This window comes from Apus apus, chromosome 4 (assembly GCF_020740795.1).
Source record: "Apus apus isolate bApuApu2 chromosome 4, bApuApu2.pri.cur, whole genome shotgun sequence".
NCBI lineage: Eukaryota > Metazoa > Chordata > Aves > Apodiformes > Apodidae > Apus > Apus apus.
Window position 1 is genome coordinate 9,751,769 of NC_067285.1, and position 19,991 is coordinate 9,771,759.

At 40.8% G+C, this 19,991-nt stretch overlaps 2 protein-coding genes across 7 annotated transcripts in view; one reads left to right on the forward strand and one right to left on the reverse strand.

Moving 5' to 3' along the window:
- VTI1A (vesicle transport through interaction with t-SNAREs 1A) overlaps positions 1-8,518 on the reverse strand; it is a 259,102-nt gene extending 250,584 nt beyond the window's left edge. For 2 of the 5 annotated variants that reach the window (XM_051619867.1, XM_051619871.1), the window contains exons 1-2: positions 8,082-8,515; positions 775-833 (exon numbers count right to left, since the gene is read on the reverse strand). In XM_051619867.1, the coding sequence (XP_051475827.1) occupies positions 775-833; positions 8,082-8,175 (153 nt within the window). In that variant the 5' untranslated portion in view covers positions 8,176-8,515. Of the gene's footprint in view, positions 1-774; positions 834-8,081 lie in introns of all 5 variants that reach the window. The other 3 variants (XM_051619868.1, XM_051619869.1, XM_051619870.1) reach the window with 3 other exon arrangements.
- Positions 8,519-8,652: 134 nt separating this feature from the next.
- On the forward strand, positions 8,653-19,558 carry ZDHHC6 (zinc finger DHHC-type palmitoyltransferase 6). 2 transcript variants are annotated; one of them, XM_051619864.1, is made up of 10 exons: positions 8,653-9,059; positions 10,369-10,460; positions 12,602-12,761; positions 13,794-13,955; positions 14,555-14,608; positions 16,066-16,233; positions 16,534-16,575; positions 16,970-17,115; positions 17,199-17,242; positions 19,008-19,558. In XM_051619864.1, the coding sequence occupies exons 1-10, from the start codon at positions 8,811-8,813 to the stop codon at positions 19,109-19,111; spliced, it is 1,221 nt and encodes a 406-aa protein (XP_051475824.1). In that variant the 5' UTR covers positions 8,653-8,810; the 3' UTR covers positions 19,112-19,558. The 2 variants fall into 2 exon arrangements, with proteins under 2 accessions (XP_051475824.1, XP_051475825.1); XM_051619865.1 differs by lacking the exon at positions 16,534-16,575 and having other exon boundaries at positions 8,760-9,059.
- Positions 19,559-19,991: the final 433 nt, after the last annotated feature.

Sequence of the window (19,991 nt, forward strand, 5' to 3'; positions counted from 1 at the left end):
ACCAAACCATTGATCCAAGTTGCTCAATCCTAAGAACTTGCAGGCTAGGAGAATTATTTTTCTTTCTCTATCCTAACAGTCAGATTACATTTTTGATACCAGACAGAGCAAACTCACTTGCATGCAACAAACCAAAGCAACTCCAGGCAAGGAACTACTGGCCATGCAGGAAAAAGTCAATCTCAATTGTCACTAACAACTTTGCTCAGTTAGTTCACGTCTACAAAACTTTACTTTTGTACTCCAACCAGATGGAGTATATGACAGGCTGTAATGGGAACTAATTTTTTTTTTTTTAAGTCACAATTGCTAAACACATATTTCTTTCTTCTGTCAGTGTGGACCACTAACTAATGCTTGGTTAACTTATATAATACTCTCAGATCAATAACCCACACTACCATTGCCTCCTTGACTTCAAACAACTATCTTTATGCTTTAATTGCTAAAAAAGATCTACTGCTCTACAAGACAATCAGATACATTAAATCAAGCAGATGCATGAGTCCTACCAGAAAATATCACAACAAACCAACAAAGAACTCAGGTCCATAAATATTTAAATTAATTCCTAAAGTAAAAGTCCTAATTCACAACTCAAAGGATACATTCCTCTTAGGTATATCTTATACTCAAATGAGAACTATTAAAAAAAATATTATTTCATTTTCTAATACTTTATTGCTGAGTATTTTTAAGGCATCATGTGTGTTAATGTTACCACTAAAAATTTTTCCTAGGAGTCTGCAGTTGACATGAAAAATCAAAACTTACCAGTTCCCTTGCTTCTTCGAGCTGTTTCTCAACATTTGCAACCATCTGCTTCTTCTCATCTGAAAAAGAATTGTGAAGATACAAATATAATTGGGCCCTTATCATGAAAGAAGAAGACAGCGTTTCAAAAAGCTTATATGTATCAACTAAAGCTGACTCAAGGGATTTATTGTTTGACATCATCACACACTGTGATATCCACATTAGTAATAAAAAAAAAAAACACAAAAAAACCCCAACAGACCAAAAGAGACCAGGAAACTCTAGAATCCTTGAAGTCTTCTGCTTTGTTATGCAGCATTTGCTAATTAGGAAAATGGCTACAGCTGCTCCAGGTATAGGAGTTATGCATCAGCAGGCACCTGCTGAGTAGTGTGTAGAGACCAATGAGAAGGCACATCCTTACACCACATGGAAAACAAAAATCAGTCAAAACAAGGCTCATCCTGTTTATTTGCAAAATGTAATGCACAAAATCAAGAACCCTGCTTATGATGAAGACAGGTAGTGAAGAAAAATGAAGTTTCTGTTCCCTGGCTCCTATGATGGGTCTAGAACCCTGTTTCTTTTGCTTCAACAGAAACAAAATTGAATGCATGGGAACTACAAAAAAAACCGCTGTCTTCTATGAGGAGTAAAAATGTAAACTAGTAATAGATGAAAATTAAAAATAAATCAGTTATAATCTATATGTAGCAATCATCATTTGCTAGGTTCTCCAAGTCTATATCCCAGATATAGAGACCATGTCTGACTTTCTACCTGCCTCTTACCATCCATTCTTAGGCAGAGAATCCAATATGAACAGAGTACTGAGATTTGATATCACATCTGCCAAGAACTCCGATTGCCTGGCCAATTTGCTACAGCACAAAAGGGGGCTTTCTAAGGAACCTTCAGTCACTGAATAATAAAATTTTCCCACATTGTTGAACTACTGTGGCCATTCAGCAGCTGCAATACAGCTATTTGCACCACCTCATGCCCCTCTCATGGCCCCAGTCTCCAGCATTCTGACTGAAAATCCACACATGATTTCAATTAATTTAACAACAAAACTCTGAAAATACAGCCCTTTTTACCACTGTTTGTTTGAAACCAAGGGCATCATGAGACATTTGTGCTGATGGTTTGCCTGATGAAGCAGATAAAAAGCAAATTGCACAGAAGGATCTCCAGTCATTGCTCCCCAGAGGTCATGATGGATTAATCTACACTGGCACAAGAGACTTTATTGTGTATCTTTAGACTTCATGGTTTTCTTTCTAAGCCTGAATTCCTTTGTTTCTCTTCCACATGATCTCTTTGTATCCTACCTTGACACGTTAAAGGCCAAAAGGGACTGTCTGATGATCTCCTTTGATCCTCTGCATGCCAGAAGCCACTGAATTTCAAGAGGGATCTTCTTTATTAAATGTGTAAAATTTAGTTCTTGCAGGCCGAGTATTTTGAGTATTAATTACTGTCACAGGCAGGAATCAGGATGCTGAGTTAGCAACTAAAACCAGAATTTCTGCCATATAAAGTAAAATATAACCTTAAAAACCTTCCTTAAAAGCAACAGAACCACTTCTGAAAGGGCTGAGTTGCTACGGAGCTTTTGGGGAAGCAACCCCAGCATAAGCAAGTCATGTTTCAGCTCTGCCCTCCCACTGCTGCTCTGCAGCATCCTGCATGACATTTGCATGGGCTTATCCATCTGTCCTCTCATTTACCCAAGGAACTCCATACTCCCCTTTAAACATCACGATCTGTCCTTCAGTCACATACATTGGAGCTCTGCCTGCAGAGTGGATCAGATTGAGGATCATCTTTCCAACTTGAGGATAATGCAGAGATCTTTGCAAATAACCAGCTATGCAAGGACTAGAAAAGCTGTCTTCTGAGGATACAGCAGCACATTTAGCAAAACTCGGCAAGAATAAAATCCTGAAGAACACTGAAGCCCTCTGAGTAAAGGGCACTCTGCCAGTGACACAAGTGAGAAGTTAAGAGCTCACCTTTAAATCCTCCTAAACAGAGTATCCCTTCTTATCCTTGAAAGAGGCCCAGAATTTCATCAAGTAATCATCCCTACAAAGCTCAAGCCATGGAAAAACAGCATCTTTCTTGCAAACCTGGAATTCACACTGCCACGTCTGCTGGATTCCACTACAGCAGAAGATGTAGGAAAATCCACTTCTAGTTCTCTGCTAGCAATGTCTTTAATTCCCCACCAGGTTCTCATGATGGCACCCAAGCCAGGAAATGTAATGTTTAGTGATTTATCTTCCTAACATAACTAAGCACACAAGAAAAGAGTATCTGCCACTTGTTTGCCTGCACACTTCAATTCTCCTACCCAGGATCCCAAAACACCTCTGTTCTTTCCTTCATTTGGCAGGCAAGATGACGATGGACAAAAGGAAAAACAATGTAAAATACAAACCACGTAACGTTTTATTGAGGGTGAAATAAAATTTAAAAACACAGAAGCAGAAAATTAATGTACTATAGACATTTCAGTATTTCCCCAAGTCTTACTGGATTACAATTTCCATACACACTAAGTAACCTGAAATTGAGGGATATAAAGCCAGGGGATTGGGGAAGATATTTCACACTCTACCAATTCTGCATGTATTTGTGGTTATAAGAACTACCTAGCACTCCACTGACCAGTACAATCTCACCTACCCACAGAGATATTAAGCTATGGATCTTGGGTAGAAAAAACTCATCAGTACGTAAGGAGGTTTGGCTGAAACTGCTCCCATAAAATTGAGGTGGATTCAAATGATCTTCAATGGTTTAGTTAAATAACTTTTATTCCAACTCCAGAGTTGCACTTTAATATTGTCCCAATTTATCAATACATAATCACCCAGCTGCTTACTAGAGCAATTGCTGGCAATGAGGCCTACTGACAACAGGTTTTTGTTATTCCTTCAAATACTGATGTACGAGCAAGCACATGGCAACATCCCAGCACTGCAGCTTTGGAGCAGCATCTTCCAGGAAAGCAGTTGAACTTCTTGCAACTGTCGATTCTCTGGGGCACTCAATAGCACCCAGAGCAAGCAGGGGTGGCAGGATCCAGCAGGGTCTGTTTGTTAAGGAAAAGTAAGCTTACCAAAGTATGAGTATCATCCACTTGGTTTCGCTTTCGTCAATTCCTCTAGCCACATCCATGTAAAATCCTGGTGGGAATATGCTGCCTGGAGCCACACGCCTGCAGGACTGCCAATACCTCCAGGCCTGTTTTTGGTAACAGCAACAGCAGCCTGAAATGCTTACAACACTGCCAAGCAAGAAGCACTCACTGGAATGGATTTCAAACCATTTACTTTTGGTTTTACTGCCACAGTGAAGCTAAGGAAACAACTTCAGTCAGAATCCCCACAGAAATGGGGCAATATACTCAAGATGACTCCCTCAGAGACTGCAGATGAGGTCAGAGGAAATCACTCTGAGAGTAAGAGAAGCTTGCCACTAATCTAGCAGATCAGGACAAACAAGTTATGTTCCAATTAAAATCTTCATATTAGTAACCGTGTTACTCCACTGTGTCTTTGTAGTTTTCAATCCATCTACTTCATAATTTCCTTTAATATACTTCCATCATATGATACATAAAGGGAGGTTGGTAACTTTTTCTTAATTCAGAATTGATAATATTCTTTAAAGAAAAATAAAAACTGCTCCATCAAATATATCTATATTTAGAACAGAATTTTCATCTCCACATTGCCAGACAACGTCCTAAAGAAAATATTGCATATGGTTTGAACAATTTAACTGGTAAAATTGATAAAACATGGACAAAGCCTAAAAACAGGTAGTTTTCCTCTCTGGATAAGGATTGCAAAGAAATCTGTTGTGTTTATACACAAGGTTATATCACTTTTTAAAAGAAACAAGCTTTTACTACATTTTCCTCAGTTCTTCCAGCTTTGCCCTTGTATTAGTCACTGTTTTGTGCCCCAAAAATACAGCAGTTACAGGGAGGTAGAAATCTGCCTACAAGTGTAAAAAGATAACACAGCACTGGTTTGATCTCACAACTAATTAAGACCAAGACTGAGTAGTCTCATTGCTTGTGGAATTGCTTCTTTTTATTAGCACATGCTGAGGAGAAGACTTGAGTAATGAAGGGCTTCATTTTACAGACCCCTTGCAGATTTTGCTGCCCTGGCTGAGGCAGTTCACATGTTCACCACTTTGCCAGAAGTTACTGTCCAACAGCAGAGACAAAATGAGTAATTCAATTAGTTTCTTTCTTTGGGTTATAAAACTGGCTTCAAGAGGCACACCATAATGAGCCACAACTGAAACAGACACAGTAAACTCCAGTACAGGGGTACAACAGAAAGGTGGGACTTTCTTCAGCTAGATGTTAGAGACTGAAATATGGTGTTTTGATTGCCCAATAAGAAATGCAAGTATCAAGTATCAGAAGAACAACGCCACTCAAGTCTAAAACCATCACAACCCAGAGCCTACTGTGCTGAAAAAACAGGCTAAGCACCACTGTTTGTGCTGATAAAACTCTTTCAAATCAAGCAACCACAAATTTTTATATTTTTTTGACAAATCAAAAGAGAGGTGCTTCTCTGAAGCACCGAGAAACATTAATAAAACACATCAGCCAATGATCTTCATTCTTCAAAGACCTGCAGCAGCATCACAGAAATTCTATTTAAAAGCCATTTCTCAATTTAGAACACTTCTTTTAGTTCTCCAGATTATGCCTGCTTCAACAGAAGACATTTCTTCCCAAGATATTCTCTTGTCCCTGCTGCTTAGTGTTTCTGTAGCATCAGAGTGCCTTTGTTACATTTCTTGCTGGACTATTTACACATTAGTGACAAGAGGGTTTTTTTGTTGAGCCATCATCCTCACAGAACACAAGATAGCATCAAGTCTTGACAACACCAAATGCAGGAATGTTGCAAAAACAATTAACCAGTACTTCTCTAATTCAACTGAATGCGAAGCTTACAGCAGGTCCATCTTGGGCAGCAGAAGGAAATAAACCACAGGAGATCTCTCTGTATTATGCAGAAGCAGCACAGCTCCTTACACCTTTCATCCTGCTTCTTCCAGCGTGGAGGAAGAAGGCCATCAGCAATCTCTCTCAAATCACTGCTGCTGAAAACTGTCACCTCACGTGCATCTCTCCTCACGTCCCCCTCCCACCTCATAATCCTCTTTTTGAGGCTCTCCCAGCCTTCTCCACAAGAACTAACTGGAACTTCGGGTGATGAAGAAGCAAAGATCTTGCAAATATTCCTATTAAGAAACAAGGGGAAAATTTGTATTTAAAATATTTCTGATTAAAGTGTTCAGCATAGTCATGAGATTTTTTTTTTCCAAATGGTAAAATGCCCCTGTTAGATAAGTGTGGCATTTGTTTTAAAGTCACACAAGATTATTTTTTTTTCTGATTAAAGACAAAATAGCCCTGAAAACTGAAGCAATGAACTTGCTCATAAATGTACAGTGCAAGAAGTAGCTATAATGCAAGTCTGTCCAAACCATGCACTACTCGCCTCAAATCCTAACATGGAAAACTCAACTCTTAGGAAAAAAAAACAAACAGAAAACAAACTAACTAAATTAACCACTGTCTTATCTTGAAGCCATTTAGCTCAGTACCACACTACTGGTCCTGCAGGGAACATGCTGTCTTTCTCCTCTGAGATGATGGAAAATTCTAAAAAAAAAATCCCTTCTAATGGCCACATAAAAGAATCATGATGTCAAGGCCTGCTGCTTCTAGGCTTTGTCACTGTTTAAGACAATACACTTTCAATATCTCATATTTAAGCTGCCAAGTCTACTTAAGTGAAGAAGAGAGACTAATTCAAGGGGAGGATTATGGAAATTCACTACTACTAAGCAGAATATTCTTCCTACTATTGAACTGACACTGATGACTTCCAAAACCTATACAATTAGGAAATTTGAATCTCTATTCCTTTTCCATAATACAGTGTTACTGGATTTCAGAAGAGAAACCAGTAGTATATTCATTATGTCTCCCTGTTCCTACAAGAGGTCCTTACATTTATTCTGTTTAAAAGTGAACAACCTTTTTTGAGGCAGTGCCTTGATTAGGTACTTCACATTAATGAAGAATTCACTTCATTCCCTCACCAAATTTTTCCAGTGGCCAGTTACGGGTAAATATAATTTCTGAGCAGAGTAAATTACACCAGTTAAAAAATTAATTCACAGGAATCCTTTGGATTTCTCTCTCCCTCATTTCTAAGTTTCCACTACAAAATAGAAAAAGCTTTCTAAGTCACAAATTCCTGCAGGTTGTGACTGAATTAACCTCCCACCTCCCTTATCCTTTTTGTTAAGCTCAACAGTAAAACACCTTTATTAAGAACAATGAAAAGGTATAGGCTCCTGCCCTTTAATTATGCTTGTGATTGGTCACTGAACTGCAATTTATAACTTGCTAAGGCTAGAATTGGACATAAGCTTCCAGCATCAATCAGATTTTTTTATTAAAAATCCCCATTTGTTAATTTCAGATGTATTTTCACTTTCAGCTTTCTATCCTAACACTCCTACAGACATTATTGCCTGTACTGCAGGGACATGTCAGACCACGAATCCTGCAGACTACTGACAAACACATTAAAGTAAATGATAGCCTGTTTGAATCTGTTCCTACATGTTGAGTCACCACAGTCAAGCATCCAACTCAAAGTTTTAACGGCAGGCAGCAAAAATACAGATTCAGATTAAGTCCAGCGCAAATTCTGTCTATGCCACGGGAAACAGACTTGATGTCTTGTTCCTGGCGTGGCACGATCACTAGGAAAAGCACCGGGTGGCAAGGCTGGCACAGAACATCCCCCCAGCCCTGCCCTGCCCTCCAGCTGCGCGGGGGTCACTTGGCGCGTCCCCGCCGCCGGGGAGGCGGGCCGGGCCGATCCTTTTCGCCGAGCGGCAAACCAGGTTCTGCCGGGGGATTCTCCACTTCATGAGACAAACTCGCCGCTCGAACAGAGGTGTGTACCCGGGGCAGGGAGGCGAATCCTGACCCTCCGCGTAAGGAGCAAGGAACCGCTCCGGGCTGGCGGGAGGCAGCGGCAGTGCGGGCTAAGGGACGCACCGACAGCCCCGCCGCCACCCCGAGCGCTTCGCTGCGGGGAGCCAGGGGCTGCGGGAGCGGGGGAGGCTCAGAGACGAGCAGGACGGGCCCGCGGGGCGAGAGCCGTGAGGGCGGAAAGGGACGCAGGCCGGAGCGGAGCCCCGGGCAAGGCCGGCCCCTCCGCGGCGCCAGGCCAGCAGCCCCCCGCGCCGCTCACCTCCTACCAGCTTCGGCACCTTCCCGATCCTGCCCGTGATCTCGGCCGTCAGCACCGCGAAGTCCTGCTCGTAGCTCTCGAAGTCGGAGGACATGGCGGCGGCGCCGGGAGGGGCCGCGCTCCCGCTGCGCTCCGCGGAGGCTCCGCGCTCAGCCCGGCGCTCCCCGCCGCTCCGCACCGAGCCGCTTCCGCGTCCTGCGAAAGCGTCCCCGGGCCGCTAGGAGCCTCGACACAGGTTCCGGCGAAGCTCCCCGCCCCTCTCTCAGGTGCTCTCACTCGCGCGGCCCAGCTCCCCGCTGCCGCGGCCCGGCGGCCTTTGTCCCGGCGCTTAAACCGCAGCCCCAGGCCTGGAGAAGCAGGCGGCGGCGGCTGCCGGCCCGCGCCCGGCAACCTGGGGCCTGGCAGCCCCCGCTCCCTGCAGCGGCATGGCGGGTAGCGAGCGGGCTGATGGCGAGGCGCGGTTTCCCAGCGGGGCCCTATGGCGAGCGGACCGCCGGGCGGGGCGGGGCGGGGCGGGGAGGGGCTGCTCCGCTCCCCGGGCCGGCCCCGCCTCCCCAGACCGGCAGGGCGGGGCCGAGCCCCGGCGGGCCCCGTCGCTTCCCCTTCCCCTTCCTCGCTCCGCTGCCTTCCTCCCGGCGGCCGGCGGGCTGGCGCGGGGCTGAGCGCGGCGTCCGCCATGCGCGGCGGCGGCGGCGGGGCGGGGGCGGCGGGCGCGCGGCGGTAGCGGGCATGGGCGGGCCGGGGGGGCTGCGCCGGGCGCGGCGGCTGTGCCACTGGGGGCCGCTGGTGGCCCTGTCCGTGGTGGCCGTGTGCTCGGCCACCGCCATGGCGGACGCCGCGCTGTGGTACTGGCCCCTGGACACCGCCGGGGGAAGCGTCAACTTCGTCATGCTCCTCAACTGGACCGTCATGATCCTCTACAACTACTTCAGCGCCATGTTTGTCGGCCCGGGGTACGTCCCGCTGGGGTGGACGCCGGTAAGCGCTGGCTTGCGATCGCCTCGTCCCCGGGGGGGGGGCTCGGGCCGGGCCGGGGTCGCGGGCCGGGCCGCCCGTGGGCCGGGGCCGGGCTCTGCAGGGAGAGCGCGCAGGGGCCGCGGCGGGGCAGGTCACGCCTCTCGTGGTGCCCCCGCTGTTCCCGAGGAAGGCAGCCAGCCCCGCAGGCCACTCCTTTCGCCTTATCGGCGTCTTCGCTTTCCGCCTCTCCTGCTTTGTTGGTTCCAGCGTCGCCGGTATGCACTAGCTTACTCCATCCATATCTTGTTCTGCCCCCAGTGACCCGGTGCTGCTCGGTTACCGGCAGTAGTCTTCCATGGTTTGAAGCTGCTCCTCAAAGCAAAACAGCAGGAAACAAGTACTGTTAGCTGGGAGTGGGAACTTCAAGGTTATCTGCGCGCTTACGCAGATACTGTTGTTTGAAGGCTTTGCTGCTAGTAACAAAGATTAACTTTCTCTAAAACATTTCATTTTTTATATGTGAGCCTGCAGATTATGTGTTTATCTTACGTTCAGCACAGTAGTGTAAGTCACGATAGAAATTTGCATTTCCCTCCTCTTGGAAGAGTTGTGGTCAGAGACCAGGCTGATGTAGGTGCAGCATCTCAAGGCAGCTGGTCAGAGTTTGTGTTCCAGTGGTATGACACAAAGATGAGTAACAATCACATTTCTACTTGTGGAATATTTATCAGAACAGTATCGTGAGAAGGGCATCCCGATGTAGTCCTTGTAGGACAACTGGGTATTCTGCTTGGTGAGCAAAATTCTGGCGAGTGTTACTCCTTGCTATCCACAAGTGTCTCTGTCTCTCATCTTGCTGTGGTTGGGATGTGTGTGAGAGAGAGAGGGTGGCAAACAAGAACTATCTAAGCATTAGTCTTAGCAGTACTATATCTTAGCAGTACTATATCTTTGTAGTAAGCTTAGGTTGGCTCATGGTATAAAATAGATAAGGTGTAAAAACTTTTTTTTAATTATAAAGGCTTTATGCTGTTTTTTACTCCCAGAATTTCAGTACGAAACCCTGCTTGTACAGTCACTCTTCCTGATGGAAGAACTGTTTATTTTTTTTAGCTACCAGTGCTTTCAGCTGTGGGAGATGGCTGTGGTGATAGCCGAGAGATTATTTCATTTTGGTTTTTTTTCTCCTAACCACCTACCTTTAAGTAGGGTTGGGTTATGAAACACACCCTGTCAGAAGAAAGCAAAGATGCCTACATTGCAAAAGTGCCAAGATATGATATGTCAGTAGAATTATGTACATCTAACATGCCTATTCTTCTGTTTGAAGGAAAAATCTCAGGATTGCATGTATCTCCAATACTGTAAAGTGTGTCAGTCATATAAGGCACCACGTTCACACCACTGTCGAAAGTGTAACAGGTACTGTCTGTCTTTACAATTGTTTTAAATCCATATTAAAGCAGCTTCAAATCTAATGATGAGGTATTAATACAATTCTTGTAGCTCTTGTATTCTGCGTTTTTAAAATGCCTCCTGTCAAACACTACACCCATTGCAGATACTTCCACTTTGTAGTTATATGATTTCTAGATGGTTTTACTGTGTTTTAGTTTAATACATAGATCTGTCTTTAACATTTTCTTTTTAGCTTGAAACAGTTTCTCTTAAGAACTTCTTGACAGTATTAACAAAATATTGCGGTACTGTTTCAGGGAATTGAGCCTGCATAAATACCTAAAAATCTTCCAATCCTTTAAAAGTTTGGAGTCCAAACATTTAGCTGCTCAGGGATTAGAAAAGCCTATTCTGTTACTTTTCCAAATAGGAGTTAAATGCTGATTTGAGGGGAAATTTACTCTTCACTAGAGGGTTTGTTTGTTGTTGTGTTTTTTTTAAGAGACGTCTGTGTTGAGTAAACTTGTAAGCCTTTTGGGTCAGCCTAAAATGTTTGTGCTTTGTTATGTGTTAATGTTCCAACAGACTTGTTTCGAGTTGAAGGATAGTTTTATTGTAAACAGCTGCACAGGAATTTAGTACAGCTTGAAAAAAGTAATCTACTTCAACTGTCTGCATCCAGGCTGTAGTTGTATTTATCGTAGGTTTACTGGGCAAGTCCTGCTCTGAGGTAGTGTTAGAAAATGTGGTAAAGGGATATTGCAACATACACATTCGTTTGTTATCTGTATAAACACAAAATGCAAAACCAGTAGTGACTGAAACTAGAGCAGTGCTGGAATTTGGGCTGTATCATTCTGAGATATAAAATTAGACTCCTTTCCTTGAGCAACAACCTTTTACACTGAGGACTTACTAGAAAATGGCAGCAGATTGTGATTATTGTTATTGCAAAAATAAGTCCTTTAAATAATTTTATCTTTTTTGTCAAATAAACCAGAAGGAACTGCAGCACATTCTGCAAATCATTTTGCTGATATGCTTTTAAGAATTTTCTGCTTCCTCAACTCTGTGACTCATTCCACATGTGTTTCTATTCTGTTGCAATGGTAGCTTAAGCCATTGCTGAAAATCTTCTATGCTATGGCAAATTTTAGTGCAGGAGTTGAGCTACTTTTTGTGGCCCACCTGGGTGAGGTGAGGTTTCTAATTTAAGATCTAGGAACTTCTTCGGAAGCATTTGTGCTTAGAATTATGTTTACGTATTCAAAAACTTGTGCACTGGCAGTTGGGTGTATGCTACTAAAGAAGAATTCTCTAAAAGGGACAAGCTCAACTTCCTGTTGGGAATGGACTAGCTTAAAAGATAATGGGCTCAGTAGTTCCAAAATAATTAACTTTTCTCTTTGGAGGAGCTTGATATTTGTGCAGTTCAGTCCTTTGTTTATCACTTAGGTTTGGTGCTGATGAATTGCAACATTATAATTAGTGACTCTTACACCTGTTAGGTTAAATCAATGCAATTTGGGATGTGAATAAATTTTTATCAGGTGTTTTTTTGCACCTGTAAGCTACACCAAAATAACCAGCTTCATGTTGAATACAAGAGTCTCTAGGGTGTCTGCACTTGCTAAATAGATTTTGAAGAGGATTTACGATGGTATGAGGTCAGTATATAGGAACTGATTAAGCCTTAAGAGAATCTACTACAGAAAAAAAAGAGACACTAGCACACTTCTGTCTGTGTACTTTTACATGTTCTTTCTGCAAGTAGTTCACAAGGAATTTGGTATTTATTTTCTTGGTGTGCTTATTTAAAAAAATGTGGCAAATTATGCTGCTGGTAGTTCTTACACATCCCATTCTACCTCTGTGTCTCCTGGCTCTGGAATATGGTGTTTATTAGCAACTAGCAAGTTTAGTATATAGGAAGAGGAGTAATTAGGGAGGGTGGGACCTGGGAGCACTTTTTATTTTGCTTTCTTTCACTCTACAACATGAAATATTCTGAATGGCAAAAAAAAAAGAAGCTACTACTGTCTGAAATTGCTGGGTTTAAATGAATGAATGATGCAGTAGAAAGTTAACTGTCCTTTTATTTGAGCTTTTTTGGAAAAAAAAAATCATGTCCTTTATATCAATCAATATTTATTTATTATTCACAGATGTGTCATGAAGATGGATCACCATTGCCCTTGGATCAACAACTGCTGTGGATACCAGAATCATGCATCTTTCACTCTGTTCCTCCTCTTAGCTCCCCTGGGATGCATTCACGCTTCTTTCATATTTATTATGACTATGTACACTCAGCTTTATAACAGAGTAAGAAAACATAATTAGATGCTTAAAATATAATTTAAATCAGATGTGTAATTTATCTCTGGGAGTATGAGGCAATTTGGTTACCTGAGAAGAAGTGTGTGGAATTTTTTTATTATTATTCTTTCAACATGTACTCTCAGTTCTGCCCTCCACCTGCGAGAAGTAGGCTTATTAATTGGAGGAGGATTCAGAGAAAGTTGTTTGTATTTTCTTTTTATTTCTCGTTTGTCATATTCACTGGGAGTTTCATAGACCTTTGCATTGACTGGAGAAGGTTTCTGAGTAGCCCTTTATATAGAGGCAGGCTGTTTTTTGGTTGGTACAGAAACCAGCTGCTATTTATTTCCAACACATGAGATGCCGTTTATTTTCTAGTCACTTTTTTAGAATTGTATCCAATTATTCAAGGGAAAAAAGTACATATTTTTTGAACTGAAAATAATTATGTTGGATTTGTTTTTAAATGGAAAAAATAAACTGCAATGACAAAGTTTGTTTTGCAATACTTCCCTTATCTCAGATCCATGGTTAAGATTATGAGCTTTGATTTCAGCCTTTCTGGTTGCAATGAAGAGCTTGAAAGCATCAGCTGAGTGTAACAGAGGAAGTCTGCATGTTGTATTTGCAGAGCAATAATGTTGAGGTCTGCTATCTGCTAAAGCTTCCAGAGGAAACCTGTAGCTGTTCCTTTGAAAATGGGTACAATGCTGTGCAAACATCTGTCTGAAACTGATGAATATATTTTTGCTCATGTGTCACAGTCCACTTTTTTTTTGCCAATTTTGAGCTGAGCTTGCGGACTTTGCAAGAGGGGGATTTTGATTTAGCTTTCCATCTAGAGAAGGCCTACATCTAGCAAAGGATGTCTATCTGGAAAGTCTTTCTAATACTTTAAAAAATATATTATTTTAATTACTCAGATTATAAACATGTTGGAAGTTGGACAATTACTTCAGAGTCAGATTTACTGGTTGGTTGTTTTGATTCAGCAGTCAGAATGTTCTAGAACTAAATGATATTTTCCCTTTGTAGATATCTTTTGGGTGGAGTTCTGTAAAGATTGACATGAGTGCAGCCAAAAGAGACCCTCGACCCATTATTCCCTTTGGACTGTCTGCATTTGCTGCATCTTTATTTGCTTTAGGACTGGCATTAGGAACAACTATTGCTGTTGGTATGCTGTTTATTATTCAGGTAAGCCTATTGCTTCTCTTGCAAATGAAGTTAGAAGCTGTAGGTTTTGTCAGGTTGTGGAGCAGAAAGGGAATGCAGTGTTGAGGTAGGAGCAGTTGTTTGGAGCTTATGTTGCTGTGTGACTTTTCCAGGGGTTTATGTTGCTTTCTCCCAGTCCCTGTGTTATCACCACAGTATTTTTAAAAATTGTTTTTAATGGGAGAACTTGGAGATTAAACTTTATGAATTAAGAAAACATGAGATGGGCTTTATAAAAGGCAAAATACTTGGTAATTTCAGGAGTACATGCTCCTATCCCTAAAAAGAGGTATGAAGATGTCTGATGTGTTACTTCACATGTTTGAGATCTTTGGAAGGAAAAAAATACACATTTTAATAATGAACTGAAATACTGTGTGATACTAACTATAATTCTAGAGGATGGCATTAGCATGTATATGTGCTGAATATTAGTTTTTAATGTTTTGTGTTTTCAGTTAAGCCTCTACAAGTTCCTTTGTACTTTAAAGCCAGTTTGGTTTGTTAAATGGAGTTTTCTTCACCTAGCTGATGTATTTCTGCAGAAAACCAACACTAATTTCACCTAACATTTATTTTAGATGAAAGTAATTTTGACAAATAAAACTTCAATCGAGTCCTGGATTGAAGAAAAGGTAAGCTTTTAGTACAGTATTCTTGTATTGTATTGTTGCAGAATTTATTCTCCAGATATATAAATTCCTTGTTTTATCTGTCTGAATTTAAAATCAAAGGTATCATTTCAGTTCATCACTAACTTAACACCTCCAGTGACCATTTCCCTTACTGTCTCTAAAATTCACTGAATTAGATGAGAAATAAGTTAGCTGCATAGAAATTTCTGTTTGGGGGAATTGGTGTGAACATGGAAAAATACTTGCTTTCAAGAGACTTTGCTTATTCTCTTGGAATACGAGGGTGGTTTTGTATGAAACTTGAGTTGTCTTTGCTTCTCGTTATGCCTGCTTGTGTCTGTAATTGTCCACCTCCCCTGCCCATTCTTGGTGGCATGTTTTGGCTTTCATTAAATTTGGGAGGATTTTCCTTGGTTTTGAAGTACTAAAAAATAATTAAATACCTAGTCTTCTCTCCTTTAAATTTCTCTTTAATTTCTGTATTTTTATAGAGGTTTTCACAAGGTTATTTGGAAGAAATATATCCAAGGAGCAGGAGCTAAGTTTAGGGGAAGCAAAACTGACTTGATGTTTGGAAACCAGTAAACCAGTTCAGTTTACCAGGTTGTTTTATATAAGTCCAAAACCTTTTCATTATTAACTTGTCTTTCTTGTATTCTGTGTCAAAATTAGCAAGAGTATCTGGACTGTGTTTAAGTACTTAAGTATTGTAATGCCTTCTCTTTGCACGGAATCTTAGTTTAGGTGGATCCTGGTCCTGTTAGGTCTTTGAATAATGGTGTCATGGAAAACAAATATAAGAAAACCCGTTTAAAACTAAATAGTAGAATTTGGAATAATCTGTTAAACTTCTTGCTGTAAAACGCAGGCTGCTAATAGGTATGTTCTGAGAGCCGTGCACAGACTTTAATAGAGAAGTGAGTAATAAAAACTGCATTATCGCAATAGAAAACAAACTCTTTTGCGGCTGCTCCACTAGATGGCACCGTTACTGAGAGAATACAAAGCTTATGGCTTCAGAAGGGAGTGATCCAGAGCGTGCCTGTTTATGCAGTTCTTAGAGGTGGAATAGACGCAGCCAATGTTGAATTGTGCCCATGAGCATCGATTAAATCCCAAGTTGTGGAAGTCTCTATATGTAACTGAGAAGTAGTCAGGAATCTCTCTTTGAAAAAAGCCATAAACTAAAACCAGAGCATGGAGTGAATTGATCTATAGCAGCCAGTTGACTCTCTTGTTAAAGAATACGTGAGAGGGGATATGGGGACCCAAACAAAACACTTCTAAATGTCATAATTGGTTTAATTAGTTTTTAAACCCTAGGTTAGTATAGCAGGAATTTACTGCTCTTGCCTTTAGGTCTCATGGATCAATGACCTACTCCTCTTAATATTTGCTGCTCGGCCACAGTTTGTAGGGCATGTTTTGATGTATGATATTTCTTCACTATTTTGCAGGCCAAAGACAGAATCCAGTACTACCAAACAGATGAGACCTTTATTTTTCCCTATGACATGGGAAGCAAATGGAAGAACTTCAAGCAAGTGTTTACATGGTCTGGGATTCCTGAGGGAGATGGCCTGGACTGGCCAGTAAGAGATGGCTGTCATCAATACAGTTTGACGGTAATTGATCTCTCAAGTTAATCCTTCCCACTATCTAATAGCCTGCTTTCCTTTGCAGTAATATACCAGCTTGTAAAATAACTAAAATAGAATGACTAGTAATACGTACACTTAAGAAACAGTTCTGTCAAATGTTCTTCCATTTTTGATAGACTAAAAAGTTAACCTTTTGTGAGTAATTTAAATGCTAATGGTATTTCCTGTGTTGAAGGGTTTCAATACCTGACTTCATTTTGTGTTGAATACACAAGTTCTCTTAAACTAAACGCTGCCTAAATTTCTATTTATAATCATTTATAGATAGAGCAACTGAAACAGAAAGCAGACAAGCGAGTAAGAAGTGTAAGTATTTGTGAAGTTTGCTCTGAAATGACTTTACAATATCTGCATAAATAAATGTTTAAGTAATTGATGAGGTTATATATTTTTTTTAATTTTAAACTGCTATTAAATATAGACTTTGTGTTTCCACACAAACAGTGTGCTGCTTGATTAACCATAGCATTTAGCTTTCCTTGCACCTGCTCCTTAGTTTCCAGATAGTAATAAACATGGTAATGAAGAAGACTGTGCTTAATTGTTAAGCAGTTAATTTGGAATTTAGAGCCCCTTTAACAACCATTGTCATTGTGCTCAAATCTAACAGTGTACTTCAATTGATTTTTTGGTGTGAAAGTGTTAGCAAGGCCATAACTCCTTACAGTAAGATGTTGCTGTGGTCTGTTCAATTCCATAGGTACGGTATCGAGCGGTAGAAGATTATAGTGGGATCTGCTGCCCTGTGACTAAAGGCGTGAAAACGTTCTTCACAACACCGTGCACTGAAGAACCTAGAATTGCACTGAGTAGAGGGGATCTGATCTTAGCCACAAGAGGCTTAAAGTTAGTGGCTCCACACCTTTATGTTTGGTTTAAATTTCTGATGAGTTCTGGCATCTAATTACCTCTTACACTTTCTTCCCCAGACACTGGATGTATGGTGAGAAGATTCTTGACTCAGCTGCTGATGGTATGAAGCAGTTATTTTCACTTTTACTGCTGAGAATTACAGATCAATTTTATAGCTGTCTAGAAATGTGGACAAGACTACATGTTCACTTCTCAAAATGTATGATGATTGACCTTCCTGGTATTAGCTTCTGTCCCCTCTAAAACCATATCCACAATTTTTACTCTTTACATCTAGTATGCTTGGCAGTTTTGATAGACACTAAACTAATCTGTCAGACTTAAAGAGCACTCATCCAGTAGCTTATTGCAGGTTGAGTGGGAAGGCGGACACTTCTTCATATTCTAAGGAAAAGTTAAACTTTAGACTCTGAAGAGGTGTTAATGATGATTTCTTATTTTGATATTTAAATAGTGGTCTTTCTTAAATACACCATATACAGTTAAGACCTGAGATTACTCTTTGTACCTCCTAAAAACAAGGAGATGTTGGCTTTGGTTTGGGATTAATTCCAAGGACTTTGTCATGCAGTTATGAAGGTAACAGCTACAGCTGTCAAAGACAAGATTCCTGCTGGTCTGCAAGGAGACAACATTACAGCCATCTGCATTAAAACGTTCACATTTTTACTTTAGCCCTCCTGTTTAGGATGGAGCTAAAATTTTCCTGCCAGAGGGTGCATTGGATTGTCTTCTCTCTTCTAAACAGTTGTATGTACGTTCTGTGTTGGCAAAAGAGAGGCAGCCAATAGTCACTACATTGAAAGTGTCCATGTTTTTTATGGGAGCTGAGAGACTTCCATGAGCTGTAAGTGGCTTCAGCAGCTCACTCTAATGAACTCTTTCAAACATCAAACCCAAATGGGTTATTGATATTAGATTAGTAATAGTTTGTATTGTGTTGCTTATTATAGAGATTAGCAGCAGATATCTGTGCTATATATATATATATTTAAATCAGGTCAAATGTGATCTGGGTGGGGAACTTGCTGTATACTGAGAGGCTGGTTAGAATTCAGAATAACATTGACATTTTGGAGAAGTAGGCTTTAAAAACAGGATGAGATTTGTTAGGAATGTATAGTAAAATGCTGTAAATATGCAGGAATAACAAGCTGCACTGTAAGAAGACAGAAAAATTAATGATTAAGTAGCAGTTCTTCTGAGGAAAAAGAGTCAATCATAATACTAAGATGAGTCAACACTTGCAAAAAAGAAAAAAGCATCCAGCTTCCCAGTGAAGTAATCCTTCCATCCTACTCAACATTGGCAGTGACTGAGCTGTAATGCTGCCACAAGTCAAAGCAGTTATTGCATCTGAAGAAGGAGGAAGATCAGCTGTAAATGGTTGAGAATAAAACAATGAGAATAATCAGTAGAAAAAGTGACTTATAAGGGGAACCTGAAAGAACTGGGATAGCTTACCTGAAGAGGAAAAGGAGATAAGAGAAACATGAGCACATGCATAGTCATCAGCTGTGTGCAAGTCTGTTGTAGAGAAAATTTTAACCTGCTTCCTTGGTGTGTAGAAATAGGAGCTGTGAACTTGAATTACAGACAGAAAGATTCAGATAGGGCATTAGGAAATATTTTCTCATACTAAAGAAGGTGGAGCACTGTGAAACTTTGGAAATCTCTGAAAACATTTTAGGCAGTGGAAGTAAATCCATACATTCCCAAGCAGTGTTGTTAGGAAAGACTTAGATTTCCTGCGTTGGAGAAGAAAATAACCTAAGTAACCTCTTGATGTCTCTTCCAGTTCTGTGTTTTTCCTCTATAGTGGTTCATGTTTTGTTCCAAGTTAATGCAACTTTTCATGTCTTAAGGTGGAATAAGAGAACGAGGCTGGTTCCCTAGGAAGTGTGTGGAAAAATACCAATATGACTCTGAAACGGATCAACCAGTGGATGGAGAGAAGAAAAACAGATAGCCTTCTCATTTTTAAATAAGAAATGGAATTTTTACTTCAGACCACAATCCTTTACTTGAAATTTTTTGTGTATTACTTTAGACTTACTCAATGAATATGTTAGGACAAGGTTTTCTTTTCATGTGCCATGGTTTGCATACTTTTTAAACAATAAATCATTGAAGAAGCCATTCAGTGGATTGCCTTCAAGATGCATCTTTGTCATACCAAGTCAGGTTTTTTCTTTTTGCTGTTCAGGTTGCATTCTGAGGGTTCATATTTTCAGTTTTTTCCTCAACTGCATCTGATTGCGATGCGTGCTGCTTATCTTTTGCATTTTACTTTCTCTGAAGCTGCCCCTGAAAACTATAAAATAAACATCTGATTCAAATTTAAGATAAAATTTGTTACCTGTGACTTTTAATGATGTGAATTGTTCACCTCAAATAAATGATACGTTCATATTCATTTGTGGATTTAATTGTTCTCAGATTTACAAGAACTGGCTTATAGGTGTGGGAATGTGAACTGAATGAGAAGTAAAGATTTCACTCTTGTTAGCTGTTCTTCAGGGTTAGAAAGACTTCAGCACTTGCTATAACAAGATTCCATGCTTTTAATGTCAAAAATAAGTCAGCTGTATCTGATCCCTCTGAAATCTGAGCATGTACCCAAGAGACTAGAGTTCTTGATCTTAAAGTGAATGGAAGCAGTAGTGAGAAGAATGAAAATTTTTGTGAGCCTAGTTGCTGCTAAGTGATTAACACCTTTCCTAAAGGACTTTTATTTAGCATCTGGTATGGATTATTAGAAGGAAGATCTAAAAATGGAATAACCTGTGCCAGCTGGAGGCTTTCTAAAAATATCCTAAATGCAGCAAGTGACTTGTTCTCTCATAGTC

Coding starts and splice junctions, on each gene's coding strand:
- ZDHHC6 (XM_051619864.1), top strand. CDS start 8,811: ATGGGCGGGCCGGGGGGGCTGCGCCGGGCGCGGCGGCTGTGCCACTGG. Junction 12,762..13,793: donor ACACTCAGCTTTATAACAGA/GTAAGAAAACAT, acceptor TTCCCTTTGTAG/ATATCTTTTGGGTGGAGTTC. Junction 13,956..14,554: donor GTATGCTGTTTATTATTCAG/GTAAGCCTATTG, acceptor CATTTATTTTAG/ATGAAAGTAATTTTGACAAA.